At 33.9% G+C, this 13,292-nt stretch overlaps 1 protein-coding gene across 1 annotated transcript; it reads right to left on the bottom strand.

Annotated features, from left to right (window-relative positions):
• Positions 1 to 1,343: 1,343 nt before the first annotated feature.
• Positions 1,344 to 11,967, bottom strand: LOC148280428 (beta-1,3-glucan-binding protein-like). Its single transcript, XM_088228378.1, has 7 exons — positions 11,749 to 11,967; positions 10,847 to 11,001; positions 7,695 to 7,858; positions 7,326 to 7,577; positions 3,629 to 3,780; positions 2,879 to 2,977; positions 1,344 to 1,883 (listed from the first exon to the last, which is right to left on the bottom strand). Exons 1-7 carry the CDS (start codon positions 11,965 to 11,967, stop codon positions 1,767 to 1,769), a joined length of 1,158 nt encoding a protein of 385 aa, XP_088084504.1. The 3' UTR covers positions 1,344 to 1,766.
• Between the last annotated feature and the right edge of the window lie 1,325 nt (positions 11,968 to 13,292).

The raw sequence follows: 13,292 nt of genomic DNA, 5'->3' as shown, positions 1-13,292 counted from the left end.
AAATGATTTTTTATTCTTAATTTTGTGTACCATAGATACATTTTTTTTTGTTGTATATTTTCAAATGTTTAATTAGAATCTTGAAGTAGTGCACACACATTAACATATTCCTTTGTGTGCTCTAATAATAACAATGCATTGTTGTACATACATTTATTTATTTTCGTATAGTATTCATATGCTTACATTTGCAAGTGCCTATATTGAAAAACATATCTTTTTCTATTTTTATTTATGTGGTGCAATAAGGTGCAAAAAATTTAAACTCCGAAGAAAACGAAGTTTTTTTTGTTTAAAAGGAATAACCCGCTAAGCTTCTATTTTAAAGGCTTATCAGCTGATGGAAAGTGAGGATATATAAGAAAGTTATAAAAAATACACCCGAACACCAAGACCAATTGAGAAAAAAAAACTTGAATTTTTTCGTTGCAACTGGCAGGAATCGAACCCGTAACGCCAGTTTCACAGTTGGCAGTCTAACCAACTGCGCCACAGCGCCTGCTAATTATGCTTCGATGTGTGTTTATTACATGTTGAATAACACATAATCAGTTATGGATTAACTGACTGAACCAAGTAACTGATGGAGCAACTGCATAACTGATTAAACGAGTAACTACAAATAAGGGTGCTACTACTTTTGTACTAATTGTCTGTTGTGTTCTTATTACTTTCTAGTGGGGAATTTTCTATTTCCCTGACTGTCAGCAATTTGATATCCGTGCGTGTAAACAATTTGACACCAGTAGTTTTGATGTTTTGTTATTTATTGTTTAAATACAGGAAGTGTGTGATTCAATTTCTGCACTGTCCTTAAGACGAAAGCAGGTCAAATAACGGTGGGTGGAGTCCCACAAATAATATTTTTTCAAGCCAACAGTTTTTGAATGAAAGTTTTTTGTTTTATTTGTACGCAAAATTGACTAATATTGTTGAATAAAATGCACTAACAAGAATATTAAATACGTTAATTGCACTTCAATAAATTTTATAGAAGGACCTACTGTTTGTTCGATAAATTGGAAAGTAGGTGGACTGTCTTTTGCATGGAATTATCAAAATAGTTTTTAAAGTTTTGTTGCTTATTTATTGATATAAATAAATTTGGCTTTGATAAATTATTATGTAAATTATGCATGGCCAACTTTTTTTCGGTCTGGAGCCAAATTATCATTATGTCTCCGAGTCAAGGGCCGGACCAAATTATTTATTAAACAAAATAAAGTAATATTAAATTAAATAAAACACGTTGCTACTGTTCATATATATTTTTAATTATATAATGAAAGACATAATATTAAAGTTATATGCTGATTTAAAAGTTTAGTGTGAAGATTGGCCTTCTACTTGAATTACGAGACTATAAATATTGGCATTGGTATTGCTTAAGGATAATCGCATAGAATTTTTGAGATTTTCGTCTTTTATACTTGTTCAAATTTTTGATTTAGCGTGTTACATCTTTGAAAAAAATTGTTCACACGTATAAGTGCTGTCAAAAAGACAAATGATTTTCCTTATTTTCTTTATCTTCCTTAAGAATTATACGCAATGCCATTTCCATTATTCGCTCCCTGGAACTATTAATTTCTTTCTCTATTACTTCGTCGAGATGATTTTGGGCCGGACAAAATAGCTTTGGGCCGGATCCAACCCGCGAGCTGGTGGTTGCTCATATATGGATGTAAATGGATAAATTTTGTTTTTTGTAATTATTTTATTTCTTAAAAAAAAACATTATTACAGTATTTGATTTTTTCAAAGATTTACAGAGCCCATACTCGAACATAATCAATTTGAAGAGAAGCATCTGCTCCGTCATTTTCATTTAGTTTCCACGTTGGAAGCCACTTAGATTTTCCACTCCAGAAGTCTTTCATTGCCTGTATGTGTTTTAAATAAAAATATAAACATAAGTCATCATTACACAATTATGTTAAATATTATTATTGCTGAAAAGATTTTTTATTTTATTGAGTACATTTTTTTCTTTGCGTTTTACAACAGGTATAAATAAGTTATAAATACAAAAAAAAACTATTAAATAAACACCGCAAAAAATCCCACAAAGGCATGTCCTGTGTGTGGGTACACATTTTATTTGAAATTTAAATAAAAGCTACTTGAAGAAAACGATAGATATCAAAAAATAAAAAATAAATGCTAATATTAGAACACAATATTTTTGACAATAAAAATGATAAAAGTATATGCTATTTATTAAAAAATCCATAATTTCAACAAATCCAAATCAACAACTTATGAAATGTATTGAACAATTTTGGAGCTATGAAAAACGAGTGTCTTTGCCCGAGTCTGGATTTACAATAGGGGATTTCAAGTAAACTATTCAATCTTTGACAAGATCTATTAGAAGTTTTAGAAAATAAATGTTGGCCCATAAAAACATATTTTAGACATTGCTGGGAATAGATTTCTTGTAGCCTCAAAAGCTCAGCTTCCTGAAATAATTGGATGGAGGGAAAAGTTGAATTTTTATGAAGAACTGTTTCTAAAGGCTTAATATGATTATTTTAGGCTTCTCCCCATCCTATTATGCCATAAGAAAGAATAAGATTAAGTTCAGAAGTCCGTTTGGGACTACGAAATACTGAAAAAACACCCGACCTTGTCAGGAATCCGACGCGGACTCAAAGAAAATTGATCACATATGTAGCCAAACGTGCTAACCATTGCATAATGAGATGAATAATTATTACCTTATTGTTTTACAGTTCATTATTCGCCCACTCAATTTTTACTCAAAAAATTATGCGTTTTTAAAAATATGAACATTTGAAAAGGCTTGTGGATACATAAATTGGAGAGAATTGTCTTCTATATACATCTGTTGGATTAAAATAAAGTTTTGAATTACCGTCGGTGAGTTATTGTTCCATGGCTTAGGATCCGGGTTGTTTGCGTTGTCTGGGAAGAAATTAGTTCCACCAACGGCCAGATTTAGGATAATATAAAACTAAAAAAACAAAGTACGGTTAACACTTATTTTTACTCGTTTTAAACATATTTTGCGTAAACTCAATGTCCATAATTATTTTATTTTATTACATATTTTACTTTATTTTTTAAAATGCTGTTTTTTTTTTCTTTCTTTAAATATGCTTTTTGCTATACAACATACATTCATTTTTTTATTATGACTTTAAATATGTTTCTTACTATGTATTCTGTTTTTATTTCGCATTTTACTGAGTTTCAAAATATTTTTACAGACATATTTATCTATTTTCATGGTTTTTTTTACTATGTTTTCACTGCATTTATGACTTTGTTTTTATAAATTATTTTTTTTGCTACGTTTTTTTTCTTAATACATTTTTATTACACTTTTACTATGTTTTTACTACAATTTTACTATGTTTTTATTACATTTTACTCTGTTTTTACTACATTTTTTACCATGTTTTTACTCCATTTTTTACTTTGTTTTTCACTTTGTCCTGTATCTTTATAACTGTTTCTATAAATTGATTACTGTTTTTTATATTTTTTGACTGTTTTAGAACGGGGTAAATAACCCTAGTTAGACAGTCAAAGCAACTTTACATAAATTATAATTTTGTGTATGTAATATAATGATAATAAATAAATAAATAATATACTTTACCTCTTGATCAAAAGGTGCCATTTTGCTTCCGAACCTCCAAGGGTTTTCAACTTTAGGTGCGGCCGTTTCAAAGCCTCCATGCGCCCAGAATCCCCCTGCTGGCGGAGTAACTCTTCCTAGCTCATCACCATCAATGCTGAACTTCATGTAATCTTAAACGAACCAAATTAATATTCTACTTTACCAAATTATTTGTCAACTACAAAGTACTATTTATTATTAGTCCATAGTCCTTAAAATATAGCTCGATTAGAATGAGAGCTGTCATACTAATTTCATTAGTGATGGGAAATTACTGACCACTGATCAAATCGTTTTCGTCAGTTATTTCATGCAACCATGAAACAAAAACAAGCCTATTATAGTGTGTTTAACATAATTATTCACCAAAAAATGAGACATTTATACTTTTTTCATGAACAACATCAAATTAATTATTTTTTTATTCGATCAATTTACATTGATCAATTTGTCCCATCTCTAACGTTTGCAAAATGATGTAACCTTGTGAAAACGTCGTTAATAATTAAGTTTATTTTTGTTTTCTTTTAGTTTTAAAGCTGATTTTATATATAAATGTTGGTTTATGTTTCAAGCATTGTATTAAAAAAATAAATTAACACGTCGGATACAAATGATTTTTAGTGTGTCAATATAAATAACTTCTTTGACGTTACTACAAAGTTATGTCGTCACTTTTTCTGACAACTGTCGTTTTTTTTTTCTTCAGTTTTTTTTGCACCACAACAGGCCAGGAGGCCCAATTACAGTGGTGAATTACATTACAGAACAACCAGGCTTGAGAAAAATCACATTTTATTTTTTGTGTTCTCACCGGGAATCGAACCCGGAACCTTCCGTGCGTGAGTCAAGCGTCCTGACCACTACGCCACGGAAGCCGCCATTCTAATCATGTTACATTTTAAGGGCTATAATAGCTAATTTCGTTTCTATTTTATTACATTCGTATCCTTCAACACAAGCTTGTATCGAAAGAGACAAATTTTCATATTAAGGAATTTTATACATTATTGTATTATACATGATTTTTTTTCTTAACATTTAATTTTAAGAAATGTGTAAACCTCAATAAAAATACCCAGGTTGTGGTCCTGTGGCTAGTTCCGCGGACTCACAGATCAGAGGTCCGAGGTTCGAACCCCCCTCTACCACAACTTGATTCCTATTTCCCAATAGGGAGTTATTTACAACATGTTGAAAATGGCCAATATTTCAAGTTTGGTAAATCATAAGAACGCAATTTAAAAAAAAAAAATATCTAAACATCAAACCATTTAATTTTGCAAGAAAATGTGTGTGTTTTTTCTAATGTTATGCTGGACAGTATTCATGAATGCACTAAGAAATTGCTTCTCACACTCAATGTTATCAAATCTACAGTTTTTAATATCGACTCAAAAAACCCCAAACTTATTTATAATTCAAATGGTGTAGATTTGAAGGCTGTAAAACAACAAAAATACCTTGGAATAACAATAACAAATGATTTAAAATGGCATTGTCACATATTGAACATAACAAAAAAATCCAATTCAATCTACTTGTTAAAAGAAGCCTTCGCATATATAACACCGAATATGCCACTAAAAATATACAAATTCTAAATCAGACCTACCCTCAAGAAAGGCGAGAAAGGGGTGACCTGATAGAGACACATAGCACACAGTATACTCCACAGTTACTATTGCTACCTAAATTTGAATCCCGTGTTCACGCTTAAACAAGATGCTCGTCTTCGAGGCCACAGTCTCAGGTTGGAGAAAACGATAGTCAATTTAAATCTACGGAAGCATTTACTGTGCAATCGGGTTGTTGATGGTTGGAATAAGCTGCCACAAGAGCTGATCTCATTGGGTTAAAAAATGGACTAGATTTGTTTCGGAAAAGGTAAAGTGCGCTAACAACTAAATTTCGTTAGAATAGATTTAAGCGTTCCAGTTTTAAGCCACTTGCTTAAAATGAATATAACATTAATATTTCGGATTATTAGGTTACCTTAGAGATAATTATGGTATCCAAAAGTATAAACTAAAATTAATATTTGAATGTGATTTTTCATGTTAAATAATATAAATCCTATTCTATTACTAAATATGTAGTTATATTATAATATTTACCTATGATTTATCCACCAAATAATATAACGTCTTTTACTAAAATAGGATGTTAAATTAAAAAGAGGAAGAATTATATAAATTTGTCACAGTTTATAAAGGCGGGTGGTGAAATAATTTTTGTATTGCTGCAGAAGTTAATCGACCTGATGTTTAGAGAAGGAATAGATTCTCCCAGATTGGAGTAGGCTCCTGTTATGCTCGTATATAAGAGATAGGGTACTAAAGTGGAATGAGAAAATTGTAGAGCTATCAGCCTTTTAACACTTTGTATCCCGGAGCCGTGTAAACACGTGATTATATAACCACGCGTTGTGTCCCGGTCCCGTGTTTTCACATGATTTACCAGCTATTTAAAAAAGTGCCTTTTATTGACATCTAGCGACTTTTATTAGTACTTTTTCGCTGCTGGTAAACTACGTGAAAACCCGGGACCGGGACGCAACGCGTGGTTTTTATAATCACGTGTTTACACGGCTCCGGGATACAAAGCACAAAAAAGGAGTGAGGCGCTGTAGGTATATGTGCGAACATTACAATGTGGCTTTCCATAAAGGCCAATGTTGGTAAAGCTTTCATGCAAAAATGACTTATTAAATTGTTCCAAAAAAATACGAGAAGCTAGAATTGATTTAACCTAGCATTTTCATGATTATGACACGTTTAAGAAACCCTTCACAAAGCATGGAATTTCACAAAAATAGGCCGGGCACAGGGTAAATTCGTGGTAAATTCTATGTGTATTCGGCGTTGGACAAATGGAGGGTAAAATTGTTCTTGAGAGTTGAGAGAGTAAGAAAACTGTCTAAAGATAGAGTGAGATGTACCAAGTGTCGTTGTGAATGGAAGAGAACGTAGGATGCAAAGAAAGATATTGAAAGTAGTTAACAAATAAATATTTGTCTCAGTAGGTAGGTAAAATAAGCAGTTCACAATGAAGTTCTGGCACTGACTCTAAGCAAAGTATGAAATTGAAAAAAGGTGCAAAAATATACCATATTTATAATATAAATAATACAGTATTTCAGACGAATGTGCAATTAATAATAACATTAGTAAACTATCTATGATAAGATCACGAATGTTGAGTTCCACCTAGTATGCAAGGCTGAGACAAGCATAATCAACAAATCAAGAAAGGGTTGCAACATTGGTTTGGACATGTAGAGCAAATAGACAGCAAACATAAAGATCAAAAGATTTTCAGTGTAAATTTTCATGTATGCAAAAATGAGGAAGATCAGTCTTGTCTCAGGACAGACATGGCATAACAAAATATACTAGGACATTTCAAAAGTCAGAATAATCTATCTGCGTGCATAATCGAGATCTGCATACAAATATAATGTGGTGGGGCATACTAATGGTAATGGGTTTGTTTGTTTGAATATGAGTCAAATGTATGTACGGGTTGTGCCTAGTGAGGTGTTTATGCAGAAAAAGGAAATGTTTTATGTAGGGAGGTATTCGTACAAAAGAAATAAACTTATCTATACCTAAATTACATAATTTTATTTTAGTTAAAAGGTTTAAAAACGATTATAATTAAAATGGTTACATACCTGGTGTCCATTCCAGTTGATATTTTTTAAAGGAGGTGTGGAAGCCCGCTGGGTCGTTTCTTTCGAAGTGTGCCCTATCCCAGGCGTTGAGTCCGGGATATGGTCCGAAGTGCATGGTAGATCCTGCTTGCTGTACTCCTATGTTCACTCCGTTTATTGTCAGGTCTCTGTTACCGCGAGACTCCATCATATCGATCTCTCCTGAAGACGGCCATGTGCCGTAATGGTTGTACGAGGGCATGAGCCAAATCGCTACACGATAAAATATTAATTGTTAGTTAAAGCGGATAAACTTGATTATAATATGGTATGATACAAGTTAATATTTCACATTTTGCGCAAAAGACAAAGAATGGAATGGATTCGTACCTGGCCATAGCCAATCTCCTGCAGGCATCTTGGCTGAGATTTCAACACGGCCATATCGGAAGTTAAAGGATTGTACAGTGCGGAGACGGGCACTTTTCGTGGGGTTTAAAATATTGTCAGGTGAACCAGTACGGGAGCATCCAAAATAAGCAGGGTTGGTACAACTGAAATTGTAATAGTTTATAATGTTAATAAATTTTATTCCAGTAAAATGGCTAAATATTGCAGAGCCAATTCTACCATAGAAAACAAAAACATATTTAATTTTGATATAACAATGTAGAGATAACTTACAAAATATATATTTCATATTAAATAAAAATTTGAAAGATTGAAACTGAAACTAAAGTACAAAACAAAAATGAATAAAAAATATCTACTTGTATGGAGAGAAAGGAAAAAAATAGAATAAAAATAAAATAATAATTTAATGATTTTTTGCATAAGTGAGATAAAATAAAATGAATTATCTTATAATGTGCTTGTAGTATCAGCATTTATAGCCATAGCTCGAACAGGGGTGAATGAATTTACCCTGAAGTGGCTTGGAAAAGCGTGTTGTTGGAGCTTTTCAGGCGTTCCCCTATGGGAGCCTATGCTCCAGGCTCTTTGGTGAAGGACAGGTGTTTAACCGTCCAGCTGTAAGCTTTTCGGAGGCACTGCAGTACCTAGGCAGTCCAAATAATTGCCTGTATGCATTGTTAAAGGTGAACCCTTAATTTATTCCACGCTGCTTGCGTATAATTGCTCCATAGTTCCGCTGTATACATGCGACATCAAATACGATGTAAAGCGGATTTTCTCCACTTCGTCACTGCACTGAAAGAAGCGACTTGCTAGCGTAGAGGCCCTGACATTGATGGCTCTTCTCTGTCTCTCTATGTCCTGATCATCTTTACAATCATCAGTCATTATTATTATTATTATTATTATTATTATGGATAACATATATAGCGCCATTTTCGTAATAAAATACCTCAAGGGCGCTTTACATGGTGATTCTATTGTTAAGTTAATTTAATTGAAGCTTTTAAATTTGTTATTTAATTAAAATAATTTATTTTGCTGTCACGTGCTACGGATTTATTCAAATGATTTAGAGAACAAGTGGGTTTTAAGTTTTTTCCGAAACATCACTTCACTTTCACAGCCTCGCACCTCTGCAGGGAGAGCATTCCATGCCATAGGGCCTGCGACCGCAAATGCGCGTTCACTAAATTAAGTGCGCTGTTTGCGTAGAGGTATAATAACTTTTCCTCTCGCCGTAGACGTAGTGAGACGCCTGTCAGCTAGTTCATCTGGAATGCATAGTTCCCTTAGATATTCCGGAGCCGAGTTGTGCAGTGACTTATACATAAGCCAACAGAGTTTGTATTCGACCCTCTGTGGAAAACGTAGCCAGTGTAGTTCCCAAAGTAGTGAAGTGATATGACTGAACTTAGAGATTCCGAAAATAAGTCTCGCTGCGGCATTCAATACAGATTGTAGGCGAGTCATTTTGTTCATTGGTAGACCTGCATAGATACCATTACAATAATCGACTCTAGACACTACAAACGCATTTATTAATTGACGGGCGGCATCAACCGGCAAATTTTGCGTATTTTCAGTATGTACCCTAGATACTTTACTTTTGCAGTTACCTTTAAACTGTTGTTGTCCAGGAATACGGGTGGTGATGGGTGCACAAAAATTACCTGTTGTGTTTCAATGTAAGTAAGGTAGATTTTTTTACATTGTAAATCATACTGTTGCTGTTGGCATAATTTGAGTAAATATTGACCAACAATCGCATACCATTATAGATGGGGTCAATGCCTTATCATTTGCATAATTAATATTGTTAGCATCGACGCCGTTCAATCATCCATATAACATCCGACTTTGGTTGAATTAAGGAGCGCGGTGAGATCATCCAGATATACATTAAAAGCGCCGGAGACAGACAGCCTCCTTGTCTTCCCCATTTTACAACATTTTCCTATTGTGTGTGCCAAGTTGCCAGAGTATTAATAATACACGATGGAATTCTTCTCTTCACCATTTTATTCCACAATATTTTACGATTTACGCGGTCAAACGCTTTACTCAGATCCAGAAAGCACACGTACGTATTAGTTAAAAAAAAAATTTAAAGTAAGCGACTATTTATTTTACAGAAAATATTGCCATATCTGTTGATAGAGCTGCCTGTAATCCGAACTGGTTTTCACAAGTATTTAATTTTTGAAAACAAATTTTCTGCTGTGATATTTTGCCCTATATTTTAAATCGTGAACACTAGTCTCCTTACTACATCAATAAGATAAGGGCTATCTGGTTGAGTTCTTAGCTATAAGCTAACATCAGCTAGGGCGTATATAATTCCATATTTATTAAGTTTAGAAGGTATACTGACGGAATGGACACCTCTAGCAATAACCTTTTTTTTTTTTGTCTCACCTAGTCATTTTTGCTGGCCATCCCAAAAAAAATATATCAAGAAATATGATTTATCATAAGCAAATTCTGATATGTTTAAAAAAAATATCAACAATAAAATATTATGGTGACATACTATTGTATAACCTTAATGGTCGCAATGTATCTCGCAGAATAAACTTGAATATATCTTTTTTTTTTGATAAAAAAAAATAATCTTGAAAACACACACGAAAAACATTAATTAATTTTTAAAATATAAAAAACCCAATTCACAAAATATAACACGAATGCTCGCAATGTGTCTCACAGACGTATGCACTAAAAAGGTCGTCGTGCGCTCGCTCTACGATTCCAGATTTCTGACTAACAGGAGCATTACCTAGACTTAGGAAGATATGGTAGGGGCGATATTGTCACCGGCAAAAAAAAATGCTAAGTGTATGTTGTGACCATCGGAGGGTTAAATCTATTGATTTTCTAAAAGAGTTGAATCCTTGATTGAGCTCTGTACATTTCTAGGCTTCTATTCCTTTCTCAAATTTATTTAAAATCTTCGCCGAAACGTCTGTAAACCTTGATAAAATCCCCCAAGGGTTAAATTCAGCAGGCACTAGGTAGGTACATGTCTACAACGATTCGGAGAAACCTGAAATATTGTTGAAAATAAAATAAACGAAATTATTTGGATTTTAATTTGTTTGTTACTCATTATAAATGTAAAGCATTACCGATCAGCGGGGGCACCACCTTCTATGTCCAGAGTTCCTGAAGTCAGGAAGCCCTCTCCGGTTTGGTCTGACAGGAGACTCGGTCTGATGTGAAGGACCCCGTCCTTAACGAAGCTGTTGGTTCTGTTATTGTTGTACCACTGGAACTCCCAGTTCTGGAAAAATACTTATGAAAAGGGCTACTCACCTACATTACATATAGGGGTCTACGTTCAAGGCGCACGGAAGCAATGCGGTAATGTTCGATAAAAAATGGCGACTCGATATTTGAGAAAATAATAATTATATTCCTGAATATCAACGGGATAATTTTTGTCTTAACTCAACGCGACAGTGTCACAATTTTCCTTTATATAGCGAACAAAAATAAAGTGCTATGTAAGCATATATGGAAATAACAAATTCGTGAGTAATCTAATTGGAATTATCAATGTTATCCAATACTAATTATTAGATAGGTATACCTACATACCTGTAAGCTGCCTAATCAATCAAAACATTATTAAGTCATTATTGGACAAACATCGAGATAAATTCATGAAACGAATGAGGAAATTTTCTGCCACCCGAAACTGGATTTTAAAATTTTTGCTTAGACACATGATAACAACACAAATGTTTACTTGAACAATAAACTGTAATTATACCAATTAGAAAACGAAATTGATATGTTGTAAATAGTCGAATCGAATTATATCTCATACATAAATTAATCGATGCAAAAATATGTTTATTCCTAATCACGCCTAAAGAAATATTTTTATTGTAACCAATTTTCGATAAAGTCCCCTTTAAAGCCGCGCGCTGTTGCAACTGCAGAGCCATCATTGTTAGTCGTTCATTCAGTTATCACTCGTGACATATTGCTCATCAGCTGACGAAGAAACAAGAACTCAACTCACGCCACCACCAGAGAGGGTGTTCTCATGCTGCCACTTGTAGTTGTCGAGGTAGTCGAAGTTGTCCTCGAACATGAGTTGTCCCGAGCAAATCTCCTTGGGCACGTGCGTGCCACTCGCCCACGAGGCGCTCGGGTCGCAGGCCTTGTCTTCAGCGGAGCACGGGGACGCCGACGCCAGCAGCAGCGCCATGGCGGCGGTTGCGGCGATTACATTCCTCATCGTGAATCTGGTAATGTGCCCAAACTATCATTGAACCCGGATGAGTTTCAAATTTGATTTTTAAATTGGCAAACGGGTATTCAAATGTATGTATATTATTGACTTTTTTTGGGAAAAATCAAAAGTCAAAATCATATAATCTGTTACAATACATACATAAGTCAATAGGTACCTTTTTTTGTATTTTTCCAAGGGATACATTTTTTAACTAATAAACAATTTTTACAACTTTTTATGATAATTTTGATCGAATGTATGCAACTTTTGATTAATTTATAAAGAAAAAACACAGTCACAATAAAACGAATACATATTGAATATAAAATTCCAATACAGTTTCCGCATGTATATAATGTAAATAAAAAGCGACAATAACACATAAACATATTACAACAGAGATGAAGAACATTTAAGAGAAGGTAATATAGAAGTCTAGGTATCTACAGGGCTTGTGACCTGTCAATGGCTGATTTAAGTGGCCACTTTAGACAATGTGTAACATTCACCATTCTGCTCATATTTGAACATCTATATTCCTTTAATTCTTTCATCTGTTGATGTTTGTGAAGTTAAAGAGCTGAAACCTTTATTTATGCGGGTGAGATTGAATTATTTATAGATGTTCAAATATGGCAGAATGGTGAATGTTACACAGCGTGTAAAGTGGCCACTTAAACCAGCCATTGACAGGTCATAAGCCCTGTAGATGCCTAGACTTCTATATTACCTTATCTTAAATGTTCTTCATCTCTGTTGTAATATGTTAATTTAAACAGCTCCCCAGGGAGTTGAATCCAGTCCTTGTCTACAAAAATTTGGACAAACTCAAAATGTTGTTGACAATAACACATTTTTCAAATAGTTGCATTTTCACCCTTGGGCTGGTATTCTGAACGGAATTCCACGCGAAGAGATCGCTCTGTTAGCATGTATTTAATACGTAAATACGCGTTATGAATGCGTTTTCTACGTGCACTTTTGCTTTTAGAATACCATCCCTGGACGACTGCTCGTTGGCAGTTTATGTCAGAACTACGGGCCGCGAACCTGACTTGGGAAGACGCACATGAGCTGGCAGTAGACACAGATGCATGGAGGCTCTTTGTGAACACTATATGCCCATAAATTCTTACCCTTAGTACTAAATGCACTCTTATACAAGCATTACTACTACCCATTCTAGATTACGCTGATGTTTCCATGACTGATTTAAGCTGTGAGCAACTCGATAAACTTGAACGACTTCAGAATACATGCATAAGGTACATTTTTGGTCTTAGGAAATATGACCACATTTCTGATTATCGTAGGCAACTGAAATGGCT

This window comes from Micrasema longulum, unplaced genomic scaffold, assembly GCF_059751315.1.
Source record: "Micrasema longulum isolate JH-2025_06_02 unplaced genomic scaffold, ASM5975131v1 h1tg000580l, whole genome shotgun sequence".
Taxonomy (NCBI): domain Eukaryota; kingdom Metazoa; phylum Arthropoda; class Insecta; order Trichoptera; family Brachycentridae; genus Micrasema; species Micrasema longulum.
This window is presented reverse-complemented; position numbering and strand designations above follow the sequence as displayed.